Consider the following 27,698-nt stretch of genomic DNA (forward strand, 5'->3'; position numbering starts at 1 on the left):
ACTTTGTAACATCTTCTTATCTGATATCGTGCCTGAATGATACTGAGAAACGGTCCATATCTATTGAAGACGAGCAGTTTCTTTTATCTTTATCAACTCAGTCTCAAATCCTTTTTTTGCTGGAGGGGGGAGGGGACAATGAACATATGCTAGTATTAGATGATGTTTGAAAAAAATGCGAAAGACCCTACCAACGAAAAAAAAAAGGCAATAAGTTGAAGATAACGGAATGCAGAGAAGACCATTCATGGCAAGAAAAGAAAAACAATCAAAGACTGAGCTACTCTGTTACTCCGAATATATATATATATATAAAAAAATGAGACAACTCTCCACACTGAAGAGACAAAAAGACCGTGCAGACGGTATAGGAGATCCTGTTCCATATTTGACACCCTTTGTGTTTCTCATATTAAGTGTGTTGACAAGTAATTTCAATTATGAGAGGTTGCACTGACAAACTGTTGCAGTAGTATATTTTGGCCAAGATTCTAAGTTCAAAGGGGTTAACTCCTAGAAAAAAATCAAAGCGCTGTAAGTACCGTAGGCAGTTAACCAAAAACCAAGGCAAACATAATTATGAAAACATTTTTTTTTTTAAGATTTAAAAGAACAAACATTAATCATTCATATATAATTGTACATTTATGTTCATTTAATGAATTAATCATGAAGGCAAATAGTTCATACTTTATCAAGGTTTTCAAAAGCAACGCATATATCAAGTATATTTATTGTTCGTGGTCTGCACTCTGCAGTGGTACAAATTCGCAGTGATTACAGTTCTTCTAAGGCATGGCGTAAAAGAGAATTTGTTATTTAACCTTAAAAATATCACAGAATGTTTATGCATCGGTCATTTGCATTACATAACCCTTCAATGGAACTGAATGTGAGAATTTGAAATAGAAACCACGCATATCGTGACAATTAATAGACAAAAGTGTTACCGGTAGAAACAGAACATTTAAAAATAATTTCAAAATATCACAAAGAACTCATAGTATATTGACTAAGAAAACAAACAGAAAACTTAGACAGAAAGAAGGAAACCGCTAACAAACTAAGTTTGACTTTCTACCTTAGTGGAAATTTCGAATAATATGTGTATATGACTTTTACAATAATATTTTTTTCGAAGTGGCTAAAGGGCGATAATTCAAATGTACATAGAGGCTACAGTCATTGAATTAGAGATGATCAGAAATATCCTTAAATTCGTTTATTGAACCAATAACTAAACCCGATGATGGCCGTGATACGTGATTATACAACATGACAGTAAATCAATTCATTAATTTGATTGTACATACCATATCATATTCAAATTAAGGAAAGGCAGAAAATACAATTTTATCCTAAACCCAACCGAAATTACAACGATAATACAGGAAAGAAAACTGTGGTTATCTCCCTTTGCATGTAGTAAGCATGCTTTGTACAATATACGTTTGACAATATAGATAAATGTTTTATAACAGTAATATATATTCACCCAATTCACTGAAGAAGTTTGTGGAAGATAAAGTCTCTACGACTATAGGTGACTGTATTGCACAACACAAAAGGTCCCATGAATCGATCCTTAAACTTCTGACAAAAAATTACGGAGATACCAAGGGAACATTCAAAACATAAAAGACGAAGAGAATTGGCTGAGCGCCTAGCAAAAGACGGAAATTGACGAAAATTGGTTAACCGAACACTAAACAGTAAACTTGATATAAAAATAAGAAGATGTGGTATTATTGCTAATTTGACTACTATCCACCAGACTTTCAAATAAAGTGGATGTAAGCAATATTGGCAACCGTAAGGCCTTCAAAACTGACGAGAAAAATCCCAACCATATCGTCGAGTTAGACATGCTTGTAAGCGCTCAACCCTCCCCTAACATATGACAATGATGTTACAACACAGCCATTCCCTTACCTATGACAGTGCTCTGCAACAGCTTAACAGAAAAACGAGCAGTAAAAATCAGTTGCAACCGATTCAACTCAAATGATCAGTATATAATGCACAGAAATAACTTCAGGTGACATCAAAACAATAGATAAAAACAACGAAATTAGAGAAATGTTTGTATTAAGAATTATTCAGTTTACATTGATCCTTTCTAATTTTACGGTCTTTATACACAATATAACCGTAAAAATAAGAATGTGATATCCCGTTTCAAATAAGAACTTTACAGGCTTTACAGCCACACTTTCTAACATAAATCATTGTACGAATTTGGTAAAGGTATCAATTGATTTTATGGTAACGAAATCCTTATTTTGATAGTTTATCAGTTATTCATACTTGTAAATATCATTCATTGAGATCTCAAACACGACTAGAAACACGCGCATAGCGACAAAGTAGTGCAATAACCACATAATAATAAGAAGGGACAGAGGGACATCATCGTCCGCAAAGGGAACATTAACAATTGGGAACGAAAAAAAGTATCTTTTGTCGTTATTTTTGCGGGTAAAACTGAAAAATTCAAATCTAGCTTTAAATATAAGGACACTGAATTATTTCTGTATTTGTAAAATTTAATTTAAGTAAGTTACTTGGGGTAAATTTCTGTGGTGATATAAGAAATTTCTTGATTTTTTAAAGGCGAATAAATTATCAATTGTTTTAAATTTATGAATTGAATGTAAATTATACGAATCTATACTGAGTTTGTCCACGAACTGTGACCCATAACAATACAGGGACTAGCGTCTGCTATCAAAGGGTCTTCATAGGTGTCCATAGAAATGCCTCCAACCTATCGATTGCCGAAACAATCATAAATGTTGTCAAGAAGAAAATGTAAAGCTATAATCATATCCTTTATATTTACAGTTCCAAAATCATATCTAGATTCATAATTCTCAATTAATTGAACTGACCATAATGTATCCAAAAACATTTAAAGAGTGTTTGTCACTCCGAAAATAGTTATTAAAAATAACTAATTCTTAAATACCAAAGAGGGAACAGAACACTATTACTAGAATCTGAGATGAAACTATTTAAAGGGTTGTATGTGACGATTAAGAAGCCAACGCACCACAAGTACATATAACAATTTTCAGAGGATGCCTTAGCCTAAGCAGCAGTAGTGACTTGATACTTTACTAATAGACTCTATATGGAAAGCATGGCCGTGAATGAAGATGAATGTATAATTTCATTTTTAAGGACTTCCGTGTACGGTGTAGTATTTACGTCATACCATTTCCTCATTGGTGACTGCTTTGTCGATCGGTACGGACACAAAACTCTTTTCGAGCACTTGACCAATTTTGCTTTAAATCCTAGAAATTGGCTTATCAATGACTCTTTTATTAATTTCTATGTCATTTTATGCCGGATATTTACATGATATGACGACACTCGTAACAAAGGGCAAATAGGTTAATATAAGAATCATTGGTTAAACCATAGAAAGGGAGAAATGTGATAAACTTTAAATCTATGGAAACAGATCAAATATAATTATTAAAACTATATGACGGTAGAAAGTTGCTCTCCAGCAAGCAAATTCCAATAATTGTGAAAGAAACATTGTATAATGGCAGGCACTACAAACACGGGGGCTCAGACTGTACCAAAAATAGGGTTGATTTCGTGTACTCCGGATGGGTACACATATCCTGACATGCCGACTATATGGAAATAAAACCGGCAATATTGAAAGGGTTTGGTATAAATCTTAATGCGAGTTAAATTGGTTTAAAAAAAGAGTGCACATGCACACAGAAATGTCTCGTCCCCTCGACTCAACATTGATATCTATGTTGATATTCCTAAATATAAAGCTTTACTACAACTATCACATAAACTAATAAGATCCAAGAAAATGAGGTCGTCGTCAGATAGACCAAACGAAAAATACATGTTCGCCCTGCAATCTTTCAATACACTAAATGTAGTTGACCTATTGCTTATAGTTTCTAAGAAACAGACTCAAAGAAAACTATATAATCATGATTGACCAATGAACCATGCTAGGCAGACATGCACACCTTACGATCAATCTATAGGCATTACATATAATGAGTTGACCTATTGCTTAAAGTATCTTAGAAACAAACTTAATAATGAAAACTTAACATTGATCAATGAACCAACAAAATGAGGTCAAAGTCAGATGATACCTGCCAGACAGACATTTACAGCTTACAATCATTCGAGTCAACAAATATAGTGACCATTTGCTGATTGTTTAAGACTGAAAAACGGACCTATACACAAAAACATAACACTGAGTAATGAACCGTGAAAATGAGTTCAAGATCAAATTGAACCTGCTAGACTGACATGTACATCATAAAATAGTTCCATACACTGGTTGACCTATTGCATATAGTGTTAGAAAAAAAACAAAACTCAAAAGCTTAACTTTGACCACTGAACCAAGGTCAGATGACACCTGCCAGTGGGACATGTACACCTTACAAGCCTACGTACAAACACAAAATAAAGTATACGTATTGCATACAGTATAAGAAATAAAGGCAACAGTAGTATACCGCTGTTCGAAATTCATAAACCGATTGAGAAAAGGCAAATCCGTGTTACAAACTAAAACTGAAGGAAACACATCAAAACTAAGAGAACAACGATACAAAAGAAACACTAAAACTGCAACACACACAGAAACGGACATTTTAAGAAAAAAAATGGTCGGTTGAACCTGGATTTGCGGCTAGCCAAACCTCGCGCTTTAATGGCAATGTTAAAAATAACGCTAAAGAAAAACAGACCTAACTATAACCACTGAACCATGAAAAATAAAGTCAAGGTCAGATGACACCTGCCAGCTTGGCATGTACACCTTACAACCCTTCCATACACCAAATATACTAGACATATTGCTTATAGTATCTGAGATATGGACTTGCATACTATCAAATCTTTACCTTCGCTTCAAAAATCCATGAAATGAGATCGAAGTCAAGTGAAAACTGTCTGACGGGCACGAGGACCTTGCAAGGTACGGGCATATCAAATATATAGGTATCTTTTTACTCACATTAAGAGATAAATTGACATTACGAAAAATATAAAGGTTTTTTTTCAAGTAGTCACTGAACCATGAAAATGAGGTTAAGGATAATAGACATGTGACAGACGGACACTTCGTTACATAAGGCACCAATATACAATGAATGAGACAGCATGGTCTTCCACCTTCTTAAAAAAAATTTAAAAAAAACTTGTAAGAAGCTAGTAAACGCCACCACCAGATCACTATTCCTATGTCGAGCTTTCTGTACCGACAACAGTCGCAGGCTCGACAAAAAAAAACTGTCACCAACAGCTTATCTTCATCGGGCTTCGTCCAGTACAGGCAGTTACAGAAAGCACACTACAAAAAAAAATATTAAGAAAAGACAAAATAACTGTGTTTTCACAGTTTAGTAACCATGTCATGCAGTTTATTAGATATTAAAATGTTGAAACTTGAAGAATGTATCCAGTAAAACATGCATTTTAAATATTTCTATTGTCGGTACATAAGAACCCAACTTTACAACTTTATATGATCACTCAGACACATATCATACGTGTTACAAGAGGAAGTGTTCTTCGTCGTCTATTACACCTGATTTGCACCTGAGACAAGTTTGTCGGAATATGATGACACTACAATTATAGTAGTCTCAGTCGGAAAGTACCCTCATTATCGTCCTCGCTCCATCAGCAACATATGTACAAATATTATAAATGTAGGCATATTTGTTTGTTTCACCCTTAGCTGCCACTATATGTAATGCTAAAATTGAAAGAAAAAAAATGTTTTCGGTTTGTCGCTCAAAAAATAGATTGTTCTTCGCCGAAGGCGAAAATAAAAGTTTGCTCAGAAAAAAACCCAATAGAAATCCCCCCCCCCCCCCCCCCGAAAATCAAATGGTTACTGCCTTAGTAACTTGAGTGATTTTGAAATACGAGGTATTTGGATCATGTGGAATAAATGTCATTCCAACAATGCACCAAAATTATTCATCAGTACTTTGATCCAACCATACGAAGATGGAAAATTACTTTGCCGTGGGATAATAGTAAACATTGTTTTGATTCAAAATATGACTGCACAAGTATTTCAGTGAAATTTTGAAATGGAAAACGGATGGCTCCAGATTTGCCATCTTGTATCAAAATTTGAATGGGGAAAGATCCCAATTGCGAAAGTGTGCAGCGAGTATTCAGCCCTCGCGCAATTTGGAATTACCAACAGTTTTACTATTCGTTTATGATACATTCAGGTTACCAAAGAGTTTAATATTTTTATACAAATCCTTGATAACGAAGTGATTTATACCGTGTATGAAATCATGACGTTTCGGACTAATCTGGATACTGGATACCTGCGTGACCATTTACTGAAGGAGTAAAGCAGTATGTGTGGTCTAAGTTGCATGTAACTTATCCGACGCCAGTGGTCTCAAATACAATAGCTGCTGAGATTCTTAGTATGTTGTATTTGTTTTCATGTATTTTACAAACACCCCAGTCTAATTAAAATATAAAACTCGGATTACGACATCAGGAATGCATACGAGTATAACGATATCCGAGTTATATATTTTAATGAGATTGCCGACAACCCTTAATAGAATCAACTGAACATGAGCCTCTGTATGAAGGGAAGTCATTTCTTACTAGTTATTAAGTCCAACCTGATCGATCAGTGGTAACATCAAATTGATTTCCTTTCAACTATCGTGGTTAAAAGAATGACAATTGAACAAATGAATGGTCAAACTCATGAGCCGATTTTTCTTTTACCAAATTATTGCTCTCTTGTGATGCCCCTTCTTTCAATTCTTTATTTTTTTATTTATTATTATCTATTTTACTTTAGAAGTCTTTTGTTGTGTTAATGTGGTTGGTGGGTTGATGTTCCATTGATGTATGCACCACGTCTTTTATCTATACTATAAAAAAGAAGATGTGGTATGATTGCCAATGAGACAACTATCCACAAAAGACCAAAATGACACAGACATTAACAACTAAAGGTCATCGTACGGCCTTCAACAATGAGCAAAGCCCATACCGCATAGTCAGCTATAAAAGGCCCTGAAAAGACAATGTAAAACAATTCAAACGAGAAAACTAACGGCCTTATTTATGTAAAAAAAATGAACGAAAAACAAATATGTAACACATACACAAACGACAACCACTGAATTACAGGCTCCTGGTAGTCTATGTATACTGTTGTTCTTGATTTTTGAATCTGATTGAATAAAATACGTGTAGTCGTTCTTCAACGGGTAACAGTTTAGTGAGTCAAGACAAATCTGAATTTCACTTAGATTTTTTGTATTACTATGTTATATGTGTTACTACAGTATTATATTAATAACAAGATAAGGGATTTGTCAAAAGGACTGGAACTTAAAGACACACGTAACCAGACCACATATACGGTCTTCAACAAAGACAGGCATCCATTGGTCAATTATACAATATGTAAAGTCACGTCTAAATCGTACCGGGTCTAAAAAAAAGTTGAAAATAAATCAAAAAACAGAAACTATCAAATGATCCTTAAACATCTGTCATAAACGTCAAAGTGGTCAAAATAGCAAATACACATTTAAAAGACTTGGACATTAGGCAACTGACTTCTTACCACATATAATCATATGATATGGCGGGAGTTTTTTTTTGTAAACCCTTTCCCTTTTCAATCTAAATAAGGCATACAAATTAAGAACCAAATCTCAGTTTTAAGGTAGTTATTATGAACGGTATACTGCCATTTTTCACTGTAAAATAGCAGTTCACAATAAAAGAGGGGCGAAAGATACCAGAGGAACAGTCACACTCATAAATCGAAACTTAAACTGACAACGCCATGGCTAAAAATGAAGACAAATAATAGTACACAAGAAACAACATAGAAAATTCTAGACTGAGCAACACGAACCCCACCAAAAACTGGGGGTGATCTCAGGTGCTACGGGAGGGTAAGCAAATCCTGCTCCACATGTGGCACCACAGGCACTTGTCTCAGAATGTGTTATATTAAGGTATATATATGATATTTTTCTGAGCCGACAATTAAAGTGCCTGTGTTGCTCAGTCTCTACAAATATTTGCTCAAATCTGCACAATTTGCGACAGTTAGGTAATAAATGACTTAACTTGACTGTTTATTTGAACAAAAAAAATAAGTTTATTATTACATTATTCAGACTGATCGAGTTACAAATACAAAATTACGTATTTGTGCCGCTTTGTTTAAATCAACTGACTGGCTTGATTGCCAGAGTCAAGTTAGTAATTGAAGGGGAATTAACTCAAAAATATTTTATTGTTATCAACTTTACAAATCCTTGTTATTAAGGAATGATAGGAAAATATTTTTACTTGTAGAGAGAAAACAAGGTCGTATATATCATCAATAAAAAGCATGGAAAAAATATACGCAAATATTGTTAAAACTTTATATCATGCACATCCAAATTTAAAATGTTTCGTATGGTGTTTCTGTATTACTTTTTGACATACAAATTCTTCATAGCAAGAATGGAGTAAATCAAACAAAAGAAGAATATTTTTATTTTCAAAAGGGCATAAATATAAGATCATCATTAAATTTTCATTTCGTGAATAGTCACTTTGGTTCACAATTGCTTTTCTTTCTTAAACAGTCAGTATAAATAAACTATAGCAATTCAAATTCATCATTTATTCATATTATAAAAATAAACAGGAAATAAACGTATTACTCCATAATTACACAGTAAGTTAGTGTTTATGCAGAAACTTGCCAAGTTAAGTTAACAAAAATGGGAATTTTTAACGCGTAAAAATACTAAATGTACTTTGCGGTTATCTCCCATGTGTGTGAAATAGAGCATCCTGTTTTCATTTTGTGACAAAGTTGTCAGAAAGAACAACAGATTAATATCTTTGGAATTAACTATTTATTTGGAATATTTTTATAATTATGAGTGGTACAACAAAAAGAAGGTAACGCACTTAACTGATTTATAACTGTGTTATGACATATTTCTATTTGTTTTCGCTAAATAGATGAAAAATGGGTCAAACAGGTCCAGTAGTCCTTTAAAAACTGTTACACTTATTTGACCACTTTTCATTACAATAAAACCAAAAATGAGTAGACCTGTTAGTATTTTTAGATAAATTATAGTGTAGAAAAATGACAGAAATTATCAGTTCTTTTAAATTTTACCTGTTCAGGTGCTAGTAAATGCATACATTTTAATGCAACTTCATTTTGTTTTTGTCAAACCTGGATACAAACTTATTTGTTCATAGCTTATATTTTTTCTTCTTAAAATATCATCCATAGCCTTATGAAGATGATAGTAAAATATAAATGCTTCATAAAATCAAAATGACATGAACTATTTAAGAAAAAAAAAATTTTATGAAGGATAAAATAAATTATTACAAAAATATAAATCTATTTAACACATTATTTTAGACTTACTTGAAACAGACTGGACGAAAAGCTAATAATTGGATTTTTTGTTTTTAAATTTCATAGACCAAAAAAGTTAAATGACTTATTCTTAAACAGAAAAATTATAAAAAAAAATCAACACTTTCTTATTACAAAGAAATCATATTTACAAATGTATATATGCATCAAACACTAAAATGAAAAGTGTTATTCATGGGTTGGGAAGTTTGGCAACATCCATGGGCCACCATGTTTTGAATTTTTACCAGAATACAGTGTTATCCCCAGGGCCTATTACATCATGGTAATGTGATGCTATATTTGTTAATGTGATGGTATCTGAAGTTGTTTTCTTGTAGATTGTGTTATGGATGTGATGCTATAATTTTTAGAAACAAAATGGTATATATTTTTCCTTTTAACCAGGATGCTATATGAAATATCTGTGGAGAACACTGGAATACTATATAACAAAATTATGGACATATGTACAGTTGGATGCAGTTTTTTGATATAAAAAGATATCTACATGTTAATGTACAATGTAAAAATTATGAATTTTTTACCCTTGATTCTTTTTGTTGGTTTAAATTTTGTCATATGAAATTTATAAAATAAAATGTTTAAAACCTGTTTAAATTAAAATTCCTTTCATCATGTTCATGAAAGGAATTACTTTTAAAATTTGAAAATTTAATAAAAAATAGATAAAGCAATTTGAATTAAGTTTTACATTGTGACTTAATTTTATAGGATTTAAAGCAGAATTTATTGAAATTTTAGTTTTTTAGTCATTTATAATTGTTGTAGTATCAAACCATTTTTATGACTTGTTGAAAACTTTTCAACCACCAGCCTTCAGATAATATATATTAGGCCGTTTTTATTTAATTAGTTGGTTTACGGACATCAGCCCAAAAAACTTAGGGTAGGAGGAGGGAAAAAAAATAAATTTAAACTAGATCTTTCCAGTTTTTTTTTTTAATTGGTTTACGGATATCTGTAGGGCTCACACTTTTTCAGAATTATAGGGAGAAGTGACTTCTCTTTTTGAAACTGATAGGGAGAAGTGGTGAGATTTGAAAGAGAAGTGCTCATTCGTGTGGTGCCCTACAATGTTTGGATTTTACTATAGTATAAAGGGTCATATGTAAATAATGTTCTTTTTATATTGTTCAATTCATATCCGAGTATACAATTAAAGTAACATTTCAAATTAAAAGTTTACTTAGGTTCTTGTGAGAAACTTCCAACTAAATATTTAATATCTAGCACTAAATTGTTTTTTTTTATTTTGAAAAATGTAAAGAAATCTAATTATAATATATCAATTACAATTTAATTCAAAACTATCTTAAGTATGAAATTCAGTGTTTCTCATCAAAAAATATATAAGTTATTAACCTGGTCCATAATTTATTGATATTAGCTAGTGTGATAGTCTCAGAGTTAAGCAACTTTAATCAAGTTTGAAACAAATTCAATCCATAAAAAAATATAGTGAATTATAGACACCAATCAATTAGATGTAACTAAAAGTCTCTTAATGCATGTGACATACATAATTTTTCCCTTTGTGGTCAATATTCGTCTGTCAGCTGTTTCGTCCGTGCGTCCATAATAATTATTGTAAAAGTACGGATTTCGGTCTTAGCTGGTCCGGTTCAGATCCGTAGTTTAGAAATCGGTAAATGGCGGACGAATGCAAGAAAATTTACAAAAATAAACGATGTTTAACAAGTTATTTGGAAAGGAACATGACGTTTTTAATGCAATAAATGGATTAAACATTTACTAGAGGCAACTTTTATCACGTTTAAATGAAGTAACAAACTTATTTTGCCGTCGAAATTTAGGTTGATGTACGTTTTCGAGTGACAAGCACCGGAACTTGCAAAAATGTTCGAGGTGATGAGTTGTATTTTTTATCAAATAAACTGCTACACACTGCAAATACAATGCTTCAGCCTCTTTTCTTAAGATAATGAACCGTTTATGTCTTAATTTCTTAAATTATCAATAAAAAAATGATGTTTCATCAACTTGTTAAAAATTGAAAATGTCCGATGACGGATGCGACTGGTCTCGTCAAGAACAAGGCGACTTGTTTTCGATTTTGGGTGTCAGGGAAAGCTAACCAGTCACGTTTCCGGTGCACTGGTTTACGATTTTTTAGTGCAGTAATAGGAAACAGAATACGAAACGTAAACACAAAAATTCCGTTTAAAATTTTCTTAGTAAATCGATAAATATGAGGTCGGCGGAAATAATTTTTAAGGACAAATATGCGTTTATTTTTATTTGAATTAGGGAAAATTCGGGTCGGCGGATCCGTAAACCAACTTATTTAATAAAAACGGCCTTATTATCCTTCTTGAATCTTCACTACAAGGAAGACATTTCACTTTCACAATTTTTTTTTATCATTTGTATTTAAATTTTCATGTAGAAACTCAAAACATGTTCTTGATTATTTTGTTATGTTTACCATGTTTACGTTAAAATACACCTGCTTGTTTAAAATTTGTATTAAATTTGCTACTTAAATTTTTTATAAGTCCCATTTAACCTCTGGTTGCAAATTAAATTCACAGTTTAAGTAGTAAAAAAAAAATAGAAACCTGAATAATGAATTAAATGGAATTATCCAGAAACTGACATTTTTGCCCTCAAGGTCATATGTGTATGTTAAAGGACTAGATAATAATCTTACAGGTAAACAGTTGGTTAATTATTTTTTTTGTTAACTAATATTTTTAAGGGTGTTTTAGTCTTTTAAATTTATTTTGTAATAAATTTACATAATACTGTGTAACCGGTTATTTTCACATAGTGTTTATTTGGGCCTATTTTTGATATAATTGAATGTGCACAAAATTAATTCTGCTATATTTTTTTTTTGGCATATGTCAGTCTTTTCCAACAGCTTCTATTTCTGAGCAACATAAAAAAAATTCTGGTCAGCAGGTAAAAAATATCTTAGTTTAAAAAAAACCATCTATGTAAAAGGGCATTATACATTAATTATGTACATTTATATATATACAAATGTATATGATGTACAGTACCCTTATTAATTAATTAATTAATGTCTAAAGACTATAGGTGTGTAAGGTACTCTGTCAGGTATTTTACCACAATTAATTTATGTCAAAATATATGTATTTTAAGCCATTCTTGATAATTTTATAAACTTATGAGTACTTAAAAGGTCTGGTCAATTTCAAAACTAAGCAACTCTTAATTTTCTTTTAAAAGAAACTCTTTCAAAGGGAAATAACTCCACTAAAAAAACCCTCATCAAATTCACAGTTTTATCCCTGATGTGTTTTTGGTTCAATGTCTATTTTAATTAAAGTCATATAAATTTTATGTTATTCATATGCAATAACTTGCCCTCCAAATTTGCTAAATATCATTTTGCAAAGCTTTTGCAAATTATCTCATACTTTGGACCAAAACTGTAGCATGATAAGGTTTTAAAATGTAAGGGGCCCTAGATCTGTTTTGGAGTGGTCCACATGTACCTTGTTAAACTACTGTTTCCCTAGCCTTTCCACACTTAAGGAAGTTTGCTTGTCATGTTTTGATTTTTTTCAGATTCTCGGAATCCTCTAATTTTATCCATTTGAATGCCTTATTTAATCCCCTATCAATATATACTGGTTTTATGAAAAGCTTGTTATTTTGAAACTGAGTAGCAAAATTCCTTAAGTGAGTTCGAAACTTGCATGTTGCAGGTAGTGCTGAACTCAATTCTTAATTGACTAGGAATCTATAGCTACATTGTAGGATTGTCAGTTTTCCTGTAGAAAGTCTGGTTCTTTTGTGATCCTTAAGGTTTCCCACATCAATAAAAACCAACAGCCATGAATTAGTCGATAGAACTAAAAATGCTGTTCAAATCAATCAATCGTTTTAAATGTACATGTAGTCAATGAACTGAAAAGGATTACCTTTCACTTGTAACATTACACAATCATTGTGATTATTTGTACAATTCATTGGTAACAGTGTATATAAAATTGGAATTGTTAGTCCAATTTACCTTTTAATATTATACAATGTAACTACATGTATAATAAAATATAAATTTTGGCTGTTTGTCCCCTAGGTGGACATTGAAATAAAATTGAAAATGGCAATGGGGAATGTGTCAAATAGACAACTACCCGACCAAAGAGAAGAAAACAACTGAAGGCCACCAATTGAAAGTATACCTGTATATATCATAATTCGTTTTGACAAATAAGTTTTTATCCAGATTTTACAATAAAATAATTGACTTTTGATTAAAATGTATGCATTTACCATGTTCCCTTACGCCTGAACAGGTGAAATTAAAAAAAAAAAGATGATACTCCCTTTCCTACATGTATGTTACAAGATCCTGAATTTTTACACTGTCTAGAGTTATGCCCCTTTAGGCTTTACATTACAAAATTGAAAAATTGATGAATCTTTCGTTTTCGTTCTCTAACTTAAGTTTGTCTCATCCAAATGTAATGAAACTTAGTTATACACAATAATTATACCCACAAAACACAGATTCAGTTTGAATCTGAGTAGCGTCATTGTTACAATTCTAGAGTTATGTCCCTTTACAAATGGAAAATTGATAAAATTATCGTTTCTGTTCTTTGACTTTAATTTGCCTCAACCAATTATTTGACATTTATACACAATGCCTATTGGTCAAAACACAGATGAAGTTTGAATTTGGGAGGGGTAACTTTTACCATTCTAAAGTATGCCCTTTTGCAAATGGAAATATTGCTGAATTTCTTTGTTTTTTTACTTTTTTTCATCATATTGTCTTGACCATGCCTTGCTTTTTGGGGGCATTTTATTGTTGTAGAAATGACACCTATTGAACTCAAGTCCTCCAAGTCATAATTACTGAAACCTATTATAATCATACTTGTTAGGTTTATAAGCTTTTATGTGCAGTTGACCATATAATACCATCCTTTTGATTTGACAATTTTTATTAGAGTTATCATATGGGACTTTAACATTTTTTTTAGTTAATGAATGGACCACAATGACACTTTGATGTAGGTAAATCCCCAAAGACCTATATAAATACATACATTGTATATGGACAGAAATTGATTTTCTTTACCATTTGAAGTCGTGAACAGCTGGTTGAGCTTATTCCTTTGAATCAAGTTCTTACTCCTACATACATGTACATGTATTTCAAAACACATTTAGTAGATACATGTATATAGTTTTCTGTGATGTATGCTTGACCAGTTATTAGAGGTCTTGTTTCTGTCAATTTCCAAGATAATCACCAGTAGGAGTATAAAATATATCAGGCAAACTTTATTTTGGTCAGTTACTGCAAGGGAATCTATGATTTTTTTTTCAATTGCAGGGGAGGGGGGACTCTTAAAAAGTAAAGAAATAATACAGAGTGTTGCAAGTCAAAACAATTTTTTAACAATTTTTGCCATAAAAAAACCATATATTATCCGTTTAAAGTATGACCTCTACGTCCCTAAATCCACCATTGCACTCATTATTGGTATTTTGGTTCTTTTATTGATAAATTAGTAAGCTTCTATCCTTGTTTGAATGTTAATAGATGGTCCATGGATATTTTTTTTTCAAACGCTGCTCGCAGGAAAACATGAATTGTATGATATTGTCACAAGGTACATGTACCATCAATGACAATATTAATATGATGCCTTTTTACACCTTTACACACAAATTTTCTGCATCCTTCATAATATACAGATATACTGTGATCCAACTAAATTTTGCAAGCCTGGAAAGGGTATCTCAATGGGGGTTCTGTTCCTGGATCCTGCTAACTGTTTTATTAGATTCCTGTATCCCGCTTACACTTTGTACGTAAGCGATTCTCATTTTTTTGTTATTACCAGAGTCCCGCTAGACCTCATTTCCTGTTTTCACGACACAATAATTTGATTTTCACGTGTCAGCTTAAAAAAATCAGCAATCCTGCGTCACGCTTAGACCCTAATGAGACCCACTGGAAACGATCATTACAATTAATATTATTGACTTAAGCAAGTGGATATATGCAAAAATTGAAAATTGCAAAATGTTCTTATGCAGGAGAGTGGCCTAGAAAGGGCTAAATGAGAGATAAAGTTTTGACAAAATTAAGTTAGTTTTCAGTCATGTCAGTATATGCATGTTAAATCTGTTTAGATTGTATTTATTCTACATTTAGCTTTATCCTTTTAATAATAAAATTGAGATGTGGAAATGTGGAATGTGTCAGAGAGACAACAACCTGAGTCCTGACCATATACTTTCATATGAGACCTGAACACACTATAAAATTATACTAATAGGAAAAGGTACTCTGTTCTTGTTTGCATCTATTTAAGATAACAAATACATTTTTTTGTTCTCGATTTATAAAAAAAAAGTTACATAATATTTTACCGTTTTGTTGGTACAGAAACAAATCAGAATTTACATGACTTAGGTGAATGAACTACATGAAAGGATAATTCAAAATATATAATACATGTACTTTTATTTTATTATATAATCCTTCATACACCTGAATTTGATAAATTGTTAGTCGATCGCGAGATGTACATCATAATCATATTAATTTCATTCTGTCAGCTTACAGATAGGTTGAGATGTATATATTTATTAAGGTTGATAGTTTCTTCAACCATCAAGTCTCAAATGTCCCTCAAAGTTTTAAACACCCTCTAGGTACATGTAGCTTAGACATGAACGCAGGTAGCATCTCTATCAAGTCAATCTATCAAATGGCAGAATTTTTCCGGCATTATTTACTTGTAAATATTTAACAAGATACCCCATTTGTGCCCTTCTGCATGCATACGGTACATTTGTACCTTTCTCGATAGTTATCTCCTTTATTACAAGGGAAAAAACTTTGAAAATTATATAATATTTATTTTACATTGGGTGTTGATAAGTTAAAGAGGAAATGGGTGGTGAAACAGGAATCGGCAAAAAGACGATTTCGTAAATTCTAATTCGGTAAACATGCATGCATTTATTGTGTGATTTCTCAATGAATAGGTATAGTTTGTCCACCCTTTCAAGAAACATGCTCATTGTACAATAGACAGAGATATCTGAAAATCTAATTGGTATCTGCTTTATTGAAAAGGCTTAGCATAATTTATTGACTTTTGCACGTTTAGCCACAAGTCGGATGCCCCAGACTAGGGAAATTTGTTTTGGAGTTGTAAGTTTTTGAAAAACTTTGTTTGGACCAATAATAAAAATGCAAAATATTGGCCTACAGACTAGAGGTTGACAAAGTTTTTGGTCCAGACTGGACTTGAATGTCAGTTTACATGATTAACCCACATTATAGCATGACACTTTACTCTTGCAAAATTAAAACTTCATGTGATTATATAAATTTCTTTTCCTCGCTTCCCGTTTATGCTCCGTTGCATTCTTTTACTCTGATTTCCTTCTGCTTTCATAATACATGTATACTCCTTTTCTCTATTCCCTATTTCGTCTTCATTAAAATTGTTTCCTGTGTTCCTATCTCCCAAGTTCCTGATCCCATCAAGTCTGTAGCTGACAAAACCCTTGTAAACAAAAAATACTATTATAGGGGGTCATTATAGACAGTAAGAGTTGAAGTTTAGATTGAAGTTTGACTACAAACATATTACAACGAGAATAGCCCCCCCCCCCCCCTCAGAGTAATCCTGGTCATGATCCTTTCCATTACTTATGATTACTTTTAGGTGCACATCCAATGTAAACTCTTTGTGATAATATATGTAATTCCTGTAAGATTCAATTTTATTATGCCCCATTAATGGGTATTATGTTTTTCTCAACCCAATGTAATAGAATTTATACACAATGCTTACTAGTCCACAATACACATATCAAGTATGAAGTTTGGTAGCGTCATGATAACTGTTCATTAGTTCTGTCCCATTATATTGTTATATATATATCATGTATATGCAAGCAGGGGCATCACTGGTGTTCATGGAAATATTTCCCATTTTGTTTTTTAAATATATAAAACCAATATGAATAAAGATACAAAAATGATATACATGTAGATGTGTATGTATAACACAGAAAAACAAAAAATGCAAACAAAAAGTGAAGATATTACCAAAATCTGGATAGCAAATATTTACTGTTAGGGATATTGAACTTGAACTTTGCATGAACCTTAAAAGAATCAAAGGAAACAGATATTTTGAGAAGTAATAAGTACAAATGGTACATCTGTACTTGTAATATGATCAATTGTAACATTACAGTCGCCATTATGTTCCGTAAGAACTTTGATTTGGTGTTAAGATCAACCTTTACAACTTATAATGTGATTTCCCATGGTTGTATCTTCATAGGCTTATAACCTTACAGGAAACAGTCTGTTAATGTTCTCTGATTGTGTTTGTCTTTCCTTGTTTAGGGTCAGCTACAAGAAATGATTAATGATTTTACGAAAATTACTCATACATGTACATATGCACAGGTGTGTATTCTAGGTCTGCATGTATGCTAGTGCAGACCTAGCAGAGTCCATTACAAAACCTTGAAGGCAGGCGAAAGATATAAAACAGACCTTCGAATTCAGAAATTAAAAACAAACTGACAATTCAATGGCAAAAAAACGAAAAGAACTAAAGACACATATAACAGTATACAAAACTCAACATTGAAAACTAAAGACTAAGCAACATAAATCTCACCTAAAAGTGAGGGAGGTAACATCTTGAGCTTCTGAAGGCTAAGCAGATCCTGCTCCACATGTCACACTTAAAGTGACTTTTAGTGTTGCTCATGTACATACATGTACTTTTTCCTAAATTGTAAGTTCAGTCCTAGTGATAAGTCTAATCAGTAGGTCAGATCCAAGAAAAAAAGTATTTATTGCATCATGTCAGTTTAATCATGTCTACTATATATATAAACAAAGACCCACAGTATTTGAAAGAAAATGTTACCCTAGCCGACTAGCCATGTCTTGCAACTCTTGGTTGGTGGGAATGCTATCATGGAGGCATGGTAGAGTAATTGTATTGCTTAATATTAATTTTGTACTGTGAATTCATTTATTTTCATAGGTACATGTATCAAAGTTTTTAGGATTCAGAGAAAATTATTTTCGGTGGCTATTTTATTTTGTGGTTTGTCAGGATCTGTGTTAGAAAATTTGTACTTTGTTGAAATAATAAACTTGCGGTACACTTTCATCCACAAATTTGTATATCACTGGTCATAATAAATCTACATTTGTTGTTGAACAGGGTATAATGAATCTACATTTGTTGTTGAACAGGGTATAATGAATCTACAGTCAAAATTCTAATAAGAGACTAAAATGATGATTCCCATGAATGGGTGTGTATTTTTACCAAACAGCATGTTCTTTATGATGTCATCATTGATACTGATGATAGGATGTCATATATTATTCGTAGTCTGTACGGCTATAATCTGTATTATGTAATCCGTAGGAAATAATATGACAGAAAGTACTATTTCACCTTACTTAATCTTAATAATTATTGTCTGTAATCACAGCCAATGATGTAATAATTGCAAGTTATCTTATAAATGGAATTAAATTGAACTGTTTATTGACAAAAAATCTTTATGTAGCATTAGAGTTGAATCGTTGAATTTGGCACAGATTTGATAAAGCAAAAATTTGTTCTAAATTTTTTAACAAATGTTTTTTGCTAAGGTCAGGGATCTGTGGAATAAAATATTTTATATTACATGATGAAACGCAGGTTTCCAAAACACGATTTGATCCCTAAATAGATACAGCAACAAGCAGGCTCAGTTTACCCTATCGAGAAATTCCCAATATAAAAGATATTCTATTTTTAATTGTATGGAGGATTAACAAGATACATTTTATGGAAGTGAATGTAAAAACCAAAACATGATCCTAGAAAAAATAAAGAGTTTTTTTATCTGTAATCAAACCTATTTGTGGTTCAACATTGATAGAAGGCAAAAACCTATGAAAACATTTAAGATATAAACCCTGAAAGTCTTATATCATATAGGACTACTAATTCAAGCATCATAAATAATCAACTACTTCTTGTTATTATTTCTTTTGCTGACTTTTTTTCTCTTTAAAAACCATATGCATATTGATAGGAAAATAAAGAGATGTGGTATGATTGTCAATGAGACAACAACAAAATGATGCGTTGTAAACCTTCAACAAACCTGTTTGCCATAGGGTTAGCTAAAAAAGATGCTGGCATGACAAAATCTTATTAAACAATCATACAAGATCTAGAAGACCAACTGATTTTAAAAAAATTAAAAATAATTAGTAATTTTTACCAGACTAAAATATCAATTTGTACACTTCTAACAGATTTAGTGTAAATACATCATAAACAGTCAGAGAATAGCATGATCTTGTGTGCAATGCCAAAAATATAAGTATCTATAGGATGTATGACCATAAGAGTTTATAGCTCTGAATAGCAATACATATTTAGTATACAATGTAAACATGATAAATGTTTCAATATATGAATGACATACTCAATGATAAAGACAGTATAATGATTATAATCAAAGATCTGTATAACTATAGTGTTCAATTGATATTTAACCTTTAATAAATGACTACCAGTATTCTTAATTAAACATTTCAATTATTGTCTTTGGTTGTCCATTAATTATGTTCTGATGTCAGTTACTTATAAAAAAATAATAGGTTTTTTTTATTCGAAGAATATTTTGACTTCTTATAATAGTTTCTGTGAATTCTGATCAACAACATTGTATGTTTTAGTGATAGTTCAAATAAGGAAGCCTTAAAAAGCTTAAGACTCTTGGGTAAATGATATCTTGTTGTTTTGAAAAGTGGAAGAACTATACCTACTGGCAAGCATTTTCTCTGTTATTGATTCTTTTTAAATCTGACAATGAAGCCCCTAAAAAACGATGAACTTTATGTTTTCTTACATTTTGCCACAATGGTAACTATAATTTCATAAAAAAAAAGTATTTCATTTCAGTTGTCTTAAAAAAATCTTTCATAATGGAAATGTTGTTTTATTATTTCAGTTACCCTAATTGAAACAACTGGCAAATTGATTGGACATTTCAAGCAGTATTGTTATCATGGAACACTTAGCATTGACAAATAATGTCAACACACTCAAATTAACACATGAAGTCACATTAGAACTTTAAAGAAGATTGTTTATTATCAATGCTAAACAAACATCTGCCTCATTGAAATACAATAATATAAAACTTTTCATCACTGCTATGGTTTTAAAGCAAAGGTCACAATATTCTGTTATTGATGAAAATGTACCAGCTGAGCAAAATTCAGAATTGAAATGAGAAATATATGTTTTAAAGAAACAACCATAGGCTTATCCCCTCTCCCCCCACCTTGGTAGGAAAATTTTGGTTAATCTTAAAGGGAATCACTTAAACATGACTGGAGTGGACCCCCTAGTAGGGCAGTCAGTGGGCACACCTCATGAACATTTCTGGATCCAACTCCCACTGACAACAACCCAACTCATAGAGCCGAAAATCAGCACAAGGCCACCAATGATAGCTTTGCTACCAATGATATGTGTAACTACATTTTAATGAATAATTTTATTTTGTTTTTAAATTTTAAACTGGTTAAAGGATAACTACAAAAAGTAAAGTAATTGATGGTAAAAATAGAAATTGAAAGTCATGGGTTCATCGACAATATGTTAGGGTACGCCTATTTTAAGTACAGTAAGGCTTTTCACTGATATTGAAAAAAGTTGAAATATAGCATGATTCGATAACATCTTTAATTGCAAAAGTACGAAAGACTTTCAAAAAAGAAATGTTGACGTATTTATAGTCTAGAGCATCGTCTGGATTTAGATAATGAGAAGCATATTAGCTATATATGGCTAGAATTAGAAGCAAGGTTAAGTTAAACGGTTGAACTCGTATTATATGACTTCCTGTATAAAATTTTCACAAGGGACTGGTGCCGATATTGATCTTGTTAGCTTTGATAATTATGAAGTTATTGTCAATAGGTATCAGACCAATTTACATGCAAAGTTTTTTTTAGAATGTTCTTTGAAGAAGTAAACATTTGCATACAATTGCACCTTGTACCGGTAGTTACCTATTCATAGACCCAAGACTATTTAACATGTTGTCTTTCTTATCAAATCTATTATTGATCATCAGACCATATCATTAAATATCTTGTTGTATGCAAATAAGTATATGAAGGTCACTATACAAACTTGTATATAATTAATTACAGTGCAATTGTACATAGGTAGTTCATATCATACATATAGATATGTATAGAAAGTAAATTAGTAAACAAAGGTTTTAACCTACAGTAATGATTTACAAATAATCTATTTCTGGGTAAAAGTTTTATATATTTGTAGTGTAAGGTTCATTAAATGGATCACATTTTAAACAGCTGCCAAAATATAAATAGTGCCCAACCTCAGGTGATATTGGGCCTCTTGTTGGAGTTTCCTTTCAAAATACAAGCAATCTAATGCTAGTAAACATTACAATTTAAAGTTTACAAGACAACTCATATGACTTTTTATCCCCACATGAAAAAACAAGAAAAATATTAAAGTGTACTAGGATCTTTCTGTCAATTTTGGATCACTAGCATTTAGGTATTTCCATGTTTGTGCCTGTTAGACTGGAAGTCTGGGAACTTAACATTAACATTGATATACATTGTACATGTACATGTATATGCCCTAGAGCTTGGTAAGGCAATGATATTTTACCACTAAAAGGACAGCAAGGTTATACTACAAATCATTTATTTAAAGTTTACCAATATATGGTTGTTATCACTTGTTGTCAAATGGCATGATCTTATTTCATGGGGTGGGGTGGGGTGGGGGTTTGACCCTAGATCCCACTTATTATGCCTTGCTGCAGTGTAGGGGGCACTAAGTTTTATCCTTGTCCCTCTGTACGTACGTCCAGATGTGTGTCCCTACGTTCCAATTCTCTAACTTTAGTTTGCCTCAACCAAATGTTATGAAACTTATACACAATGCTTATTACCACAATATACAGATCAAGTTTGAATTTTGGTGCGGTCACTGTCACTGTTCTAGAGTGAAAACATTTAGCTTCTTTTATTTTGTGTCAGATTCCAGTGTAACACAACACATGGTTATTTGGAATAGTAGTTTATTCAAGCCCGTCTGGACCAGTGTCCATAACAGACGGTCTCCTTTATACAGTAAAATACACAAGTATATATACAGAATATAAACAGTGTCAAGGTTTCTATTAATTGAAAGATACAGGGATGAATATCTATTAAGTTGTCTCTGTTTGACATGTTTTGAACAATCTGGAGATTAATGGTCAAAGAATACACGCATGTCCAGTGTTTTAAATTATTGTTATTGCTACATGTCTCCACATGGTATGCAATACACGTATGTCCAGTGTTTAACTAATTGTTACATGTCACCTCATGATCTGCATGTAAATATTTCATATGCAGTAGCGGTCAATTGAACAACCTTTTACAAGGTCATGATTTTCTTAATAGATATTCCCCTGTATTTATTTTATTCAATTTAATAAACATTTTAAGAATATATAATCATCAATATAAATATAAATATATTTTATATATATTTATATACATATTTTTAGCCTATCATATTGTCACACCAGCTTGACTTTGCGGATTGCCTGCTAACCCCTGTTTACAAAAAATCAGCCAACCCCGCATCATGCTAAGAACCCAATGAGACCCACTAATAGTATGAATAGCTAAAACCTTCTGTGTTACAATATATGATTGATATTGGCTTAACATCCAGTGGCAAATATTGCATACATGCTCAAGACAATTGCAATATATATATATATATGAATGCATTGCTGTTCAGCAGATACTCACTGAATGCATAGCTTCATTTGATTTTACAAGAAATTAATGCATTTCCTGGATAGATACATGTATACATGTATATTGGTAGACTTGTATTGTTTGGTAGCTGTCTCATTGACATTTGTCCCATATCGCCTTTTATTATACTACAAGTAATGGTTATACCGAAACACTTTTGTATGCGTCAACTTCCGTCAAGTATGAAAACTTGTAACTGCACAATATATTAGATTCAAGCTGATGTTACTGTCAAAGTGTGTACAATGATATGCATTGTACAGTTGTATTTATTGAGGTTTCAAAATTAATTGCATGTCGTAGATCATATATAAAACAGCATTCAAAATAATCATAGAAATCAAATCGTGCTATAAGTTTGAACTTTTGGTAAAACCTGGGCTACCTTGTATGTATTTATGCATAGTAAATATAAAAGAAAAGAAAAAGCAGGCAATTCAATCAAATAAAAGGCTTAAATTTCAAATATGAATGTTTTTCTGTCCTCGTTTAATGCACTGTAAAGAGCGAAAGCAGTAGATGTCTTCACCGGTGTACGTGAGGAAACTGTTTGATTGATCAGGGACGGAATTATTAGAAGTTTATGACGTAAAAATGTTACATCACAATCATTTTACAATTGGCTCTTTTTTTTTCTGGTTTTATTTAATAACTATTCCAGACACTATTGTACGTCATACATGTATACATGCATGTAAAGTTGCATTCATTATTGTTGCGGTGTGAACAAAAAAAAAGAAATAACTTCGTGCTGAGAACTTGAACTTTTGGTTTAAAACTAGTCCATATTTATCTCCTTTTTTAAATTCTAACACTTTAAAGAAAATACTTCCAAAATAAGAAGAAGAAAAAAAGCTCCCATAGATGTAAAAAAAATTGAAAACAACATGTTTACTAGTAATAATTTCTTGTTTCTAAAGCGCTTTTCTAGATTTACCTTCATCAGGAACGCTCAAAGCCAAACATTTGAAATCCGAAGATGTATAAGTACCGGAACCATTGAAGACCTATATGTGAAAAATACTTTAAATAAATAGCCAAATTTATTTAAAGCAATTTTTGCCTGAGCGAGTTGAAACATTAGTTTCTTAATAATTTCTAAATTTGTAAACGGACAATTTTAGTAAAGTTTGTTACATCATATCAGTTCCGAAATACTGACTGCTAATCATGAGCTGATGATACCCTTGGGGACTGATGGTCCACCAGCAGAGGTTACGAACCCAGTGATGTATAAAATTGAAAACAAACATGTTTAATAATTTCTTGCGTCCAAAGCAAAAATGGTGATCAAAACTTAAGTAGAGATTGTGTGTTCAAAAGTGTTAAAAAAAAAAAAATTAAGAAATAATTCCTTCATGTCATGCTCTATTCTCATTTTAACATTGGTAGGCATTATATTTGCTGATATTTTACACTGAGCATGCTCATTTTAACATGGGTAGGCATTATATTTGACCACATTTTTCACCTCGCTAACAGCGTTAGCGAGGTGTAAAATGTGGTCAAATATAATGCCTACCCATGTTAAAATGAGCATAGAGCATGACATGAAGGAATTATTTCGATTCTAATAGGACAAATACAGTATTTTTATAGGTCGAAGCGTACGAAATTACCGTAAAAATGTTTGGCTGTTCCTGTATCCTCCTGGAGGAGTCTGTGCATTGCATTTCATATTTGATAAGTTTAAAAGCTACGAGCAGGGTAAATATATGTTGTTTCATAAAAAATATATAATAAAAGTGTATGTTAGCTGCTAAAATGTATATATTTTAAAGGATAACGATGGAAATAACGTTTATATAAACAGTAAGTTCGTGCGCATGTGTCAAACATATTTTGTGCTCATTAGAACACGGCTTTGTTTACAAGGTGTAATAAGGACATCATATTAGAACAAAGATTTTAAACCTTTTTTTAAAATATATAAACAGTGTGTCAGAAAACTATAAACCTGTACCTGTTTGTGATGTAGATTTCTGTCACTCAGAATTATGTATATCATAGGCTGATTTGTCATCTGTTTGTATATGGTATGATCAATTAGATGGAAAATATTGTTGAAGAATCTACATATAAAGTAATATAGCAGTCAAGAGACAAGATCTTGATGACATGTAAATGTCGTGAAACCAAATTAATACTAGTACATGACATGTCTTTGGATGTTTGTAATAATAGTAAGATAATTGCCCTCTTAAACCAGAAACATAATTAAGGTGCACTTTCTGTACTTAAAAAGCATCTTCAGGTTGGTAGTAATCCATGAAAATTTGTTGGGGTCTATTGCTATTGAGACATGAATGAAAGGTCTAGTTTCATTAGTTTGGTAAACAAGTGACAAACAGGGTCTCAATAAAAAAAAATGAAGTGAAAGAAGGACAGACAAATTCAGTATGTTCCTGTTTCAAGACAGGAGCCTGTAATTGGATGGTTGTTGGTTGTTACTGTAGGTCATATTTGTTTTTCCGTCATTATTTTGTACAGAAATCAGGCATACAGTTGTTTTACATTTGGCCTTTTATAGCTGACTTTGCGTTTACTCATTGTTGAAGGCTGTACAGTGACATATAGCAGTAAATGTACATGTGTACAGTGACAGCAACCTTAGTCTGTCTATAATAGTTGTAAATTCCTGTGCCATTTGGTCTCTTGTAGAGATTTGTCTCATTGGCAATCAAACCACATCTTATTTCCATAAAAAAAACATGTCAAGAAATAAAAATGAACAAAACAAAAGATAAGAGTTAACTACAGTTCACAACACATGTAAACTACAGAAAACTAAAGATTAAACAATATGAACCAAACCAGAGTCTGGTAACTACATTAGAAGAATCTGGAGTCCCTGTCCAACTAATTACACTGATTAAGGATATTTGAATTTGAAATACAGCAATTAATTTGAGTGTGTATGTAAAGGTAGAATCTTTGGTTAGCTTGCTTGTTTGCCGAACAATGAAGTATTTATCATGTTAGGTATACTATCCTTCTTTTGGGCTTTGGAGTAGTCTAGCCATACAGGCAGGAAGATTATTGTACATTTAAGCGAACCAAAAATATTATCTTAACTTACACACTCAGTGGATTCTGCTGTAAGTTATAGCTGTAGTGAGATGGGTATGTAGGCCGAGTTATAATTTTTAACCCCTTTTCGAAGTGCCAAAAAAGAATTGTTCCATTTGGCCTTAGAACTTGCATTTTTAGTCTAATAATACAAATTGCGTTGTAAAACAACCTGCACCTGCCAGACATTAAGTACATATTCCATTTTAGTCAATTCTGAATATTTGCACTAATAAATACACTCATTAATTTCCAAAATTTCTAGGTTACAACTAATACTGTTTAACCCAGTCTCTTTTTTACCTACAGTGTATGGTAGTTAATTTATATGTGGATAATTAATTACTGAATGCTTGTGGCTATGAAAATAACATTTGATTTTCATTTATAATCGATTTCATTTATAATTAATCACTTTTCTACTTTATTACATTTACATTTTAAATATGTAAAGTAGGTATACAAATCCAGGAAGTCAACTATTTATTGTTCATATATAAACAAAAGATGTTTTTGTTTACATTTTAAAAAATATTTCAAGGTCTTGATCAAAATAAACAATTTTCTAGGTAAATAATTGATATTAAATGGCAGAACTTCAGATTTTTTTTCTGCATTTTTTTGTGTTTACATTATGTAACACAGTTATCATCAATAGAAATTTAACATCTTTTGTTCCATATAATCAGTGAGTTCGAACCCTGCCAGTGTGGGTGCACTCGACTTCAATCTTAATTGTCAGTTGTCCTATTGGATGTCGTTGTTTTCTCTGGACACTCAGACTTCCTCCATCAATAAAAACTGGCCACCACGAAATATCTCAAAAGTGGCACATAAAAGTGGCTTTAAATCATCTACAACCAATCCACTTAATCATGATACATACATGTAGTTGTTTAAGGGACTTATAGTTCTTGTGTTTATATGCTGCAGCATTACTTCAATTGCTGGATGATTTGGATATTATTTTTTTCCCAATTTGTTCCTGTAAAAGTGAAGTTAATTTTTTAATGACTTTTTTAACCATGCATATGTATTCATAAAAATTCATCTTAAATACCAAGCATGACAACAAAATCTACATAACTTTGACTAAAAAGCATAGAAAGATATTATTATTCATGATGTTCAGTAATAAAGACTTCCTTAATAAAAAATCATTATGACCTTATGTATAGACCTACATTGTTAGAAAGGAGTACATACAATTATCTGTAATAAGATTCATTAGAAAAAGAAAAAGAAATAAATGCATGTGTATAAAAGATG

The 27,698-nt window shown here is 31.8% G+C and overlaps 1 protein-coding gene across 1 annotated transcript in view; it reads left to right on the forward strand.

The window, feature by feature from the left end:
- Positions 1–8,820: 8,820 nt before the first annotated feature.
- LOC134711376 (hypoxia-inducible factor 1-alpha-like) overlaps positions 8,821–27,698 on the forward strand; it is a 45,802-nt gene continuing 26,924 nt past the window's right edge. Inside the window, exon 1 of the mRNA XM_063571934.1 lies at positions 8,821–8,976. Coding sequence (XP_063428004.1) covers positions 8,954–8,976 — 23 coding nt within the window. The 5' untranslated portion in view covers positions 8,821–8,953. The remainder of the gene's footprint in view (positions 8,977–27,698) is intronic.

This window comes from Mytilus trossulus, chromosome 3 (genome assembly GCF_036588685.1).
Source record: "Mytilus trossulus isolate FHL-02 chromosome 3, PNRI_Mtr1.1.1.hap1, whole genome shotgun sequence".
Classification (NCBI taxonomy): domain Eukaryota; kingdom Metazoa; phylum Mollusca; class Bivalvia; order Mytilida; family Mytilidae; genus Mytilus; species Mytilus trossulus.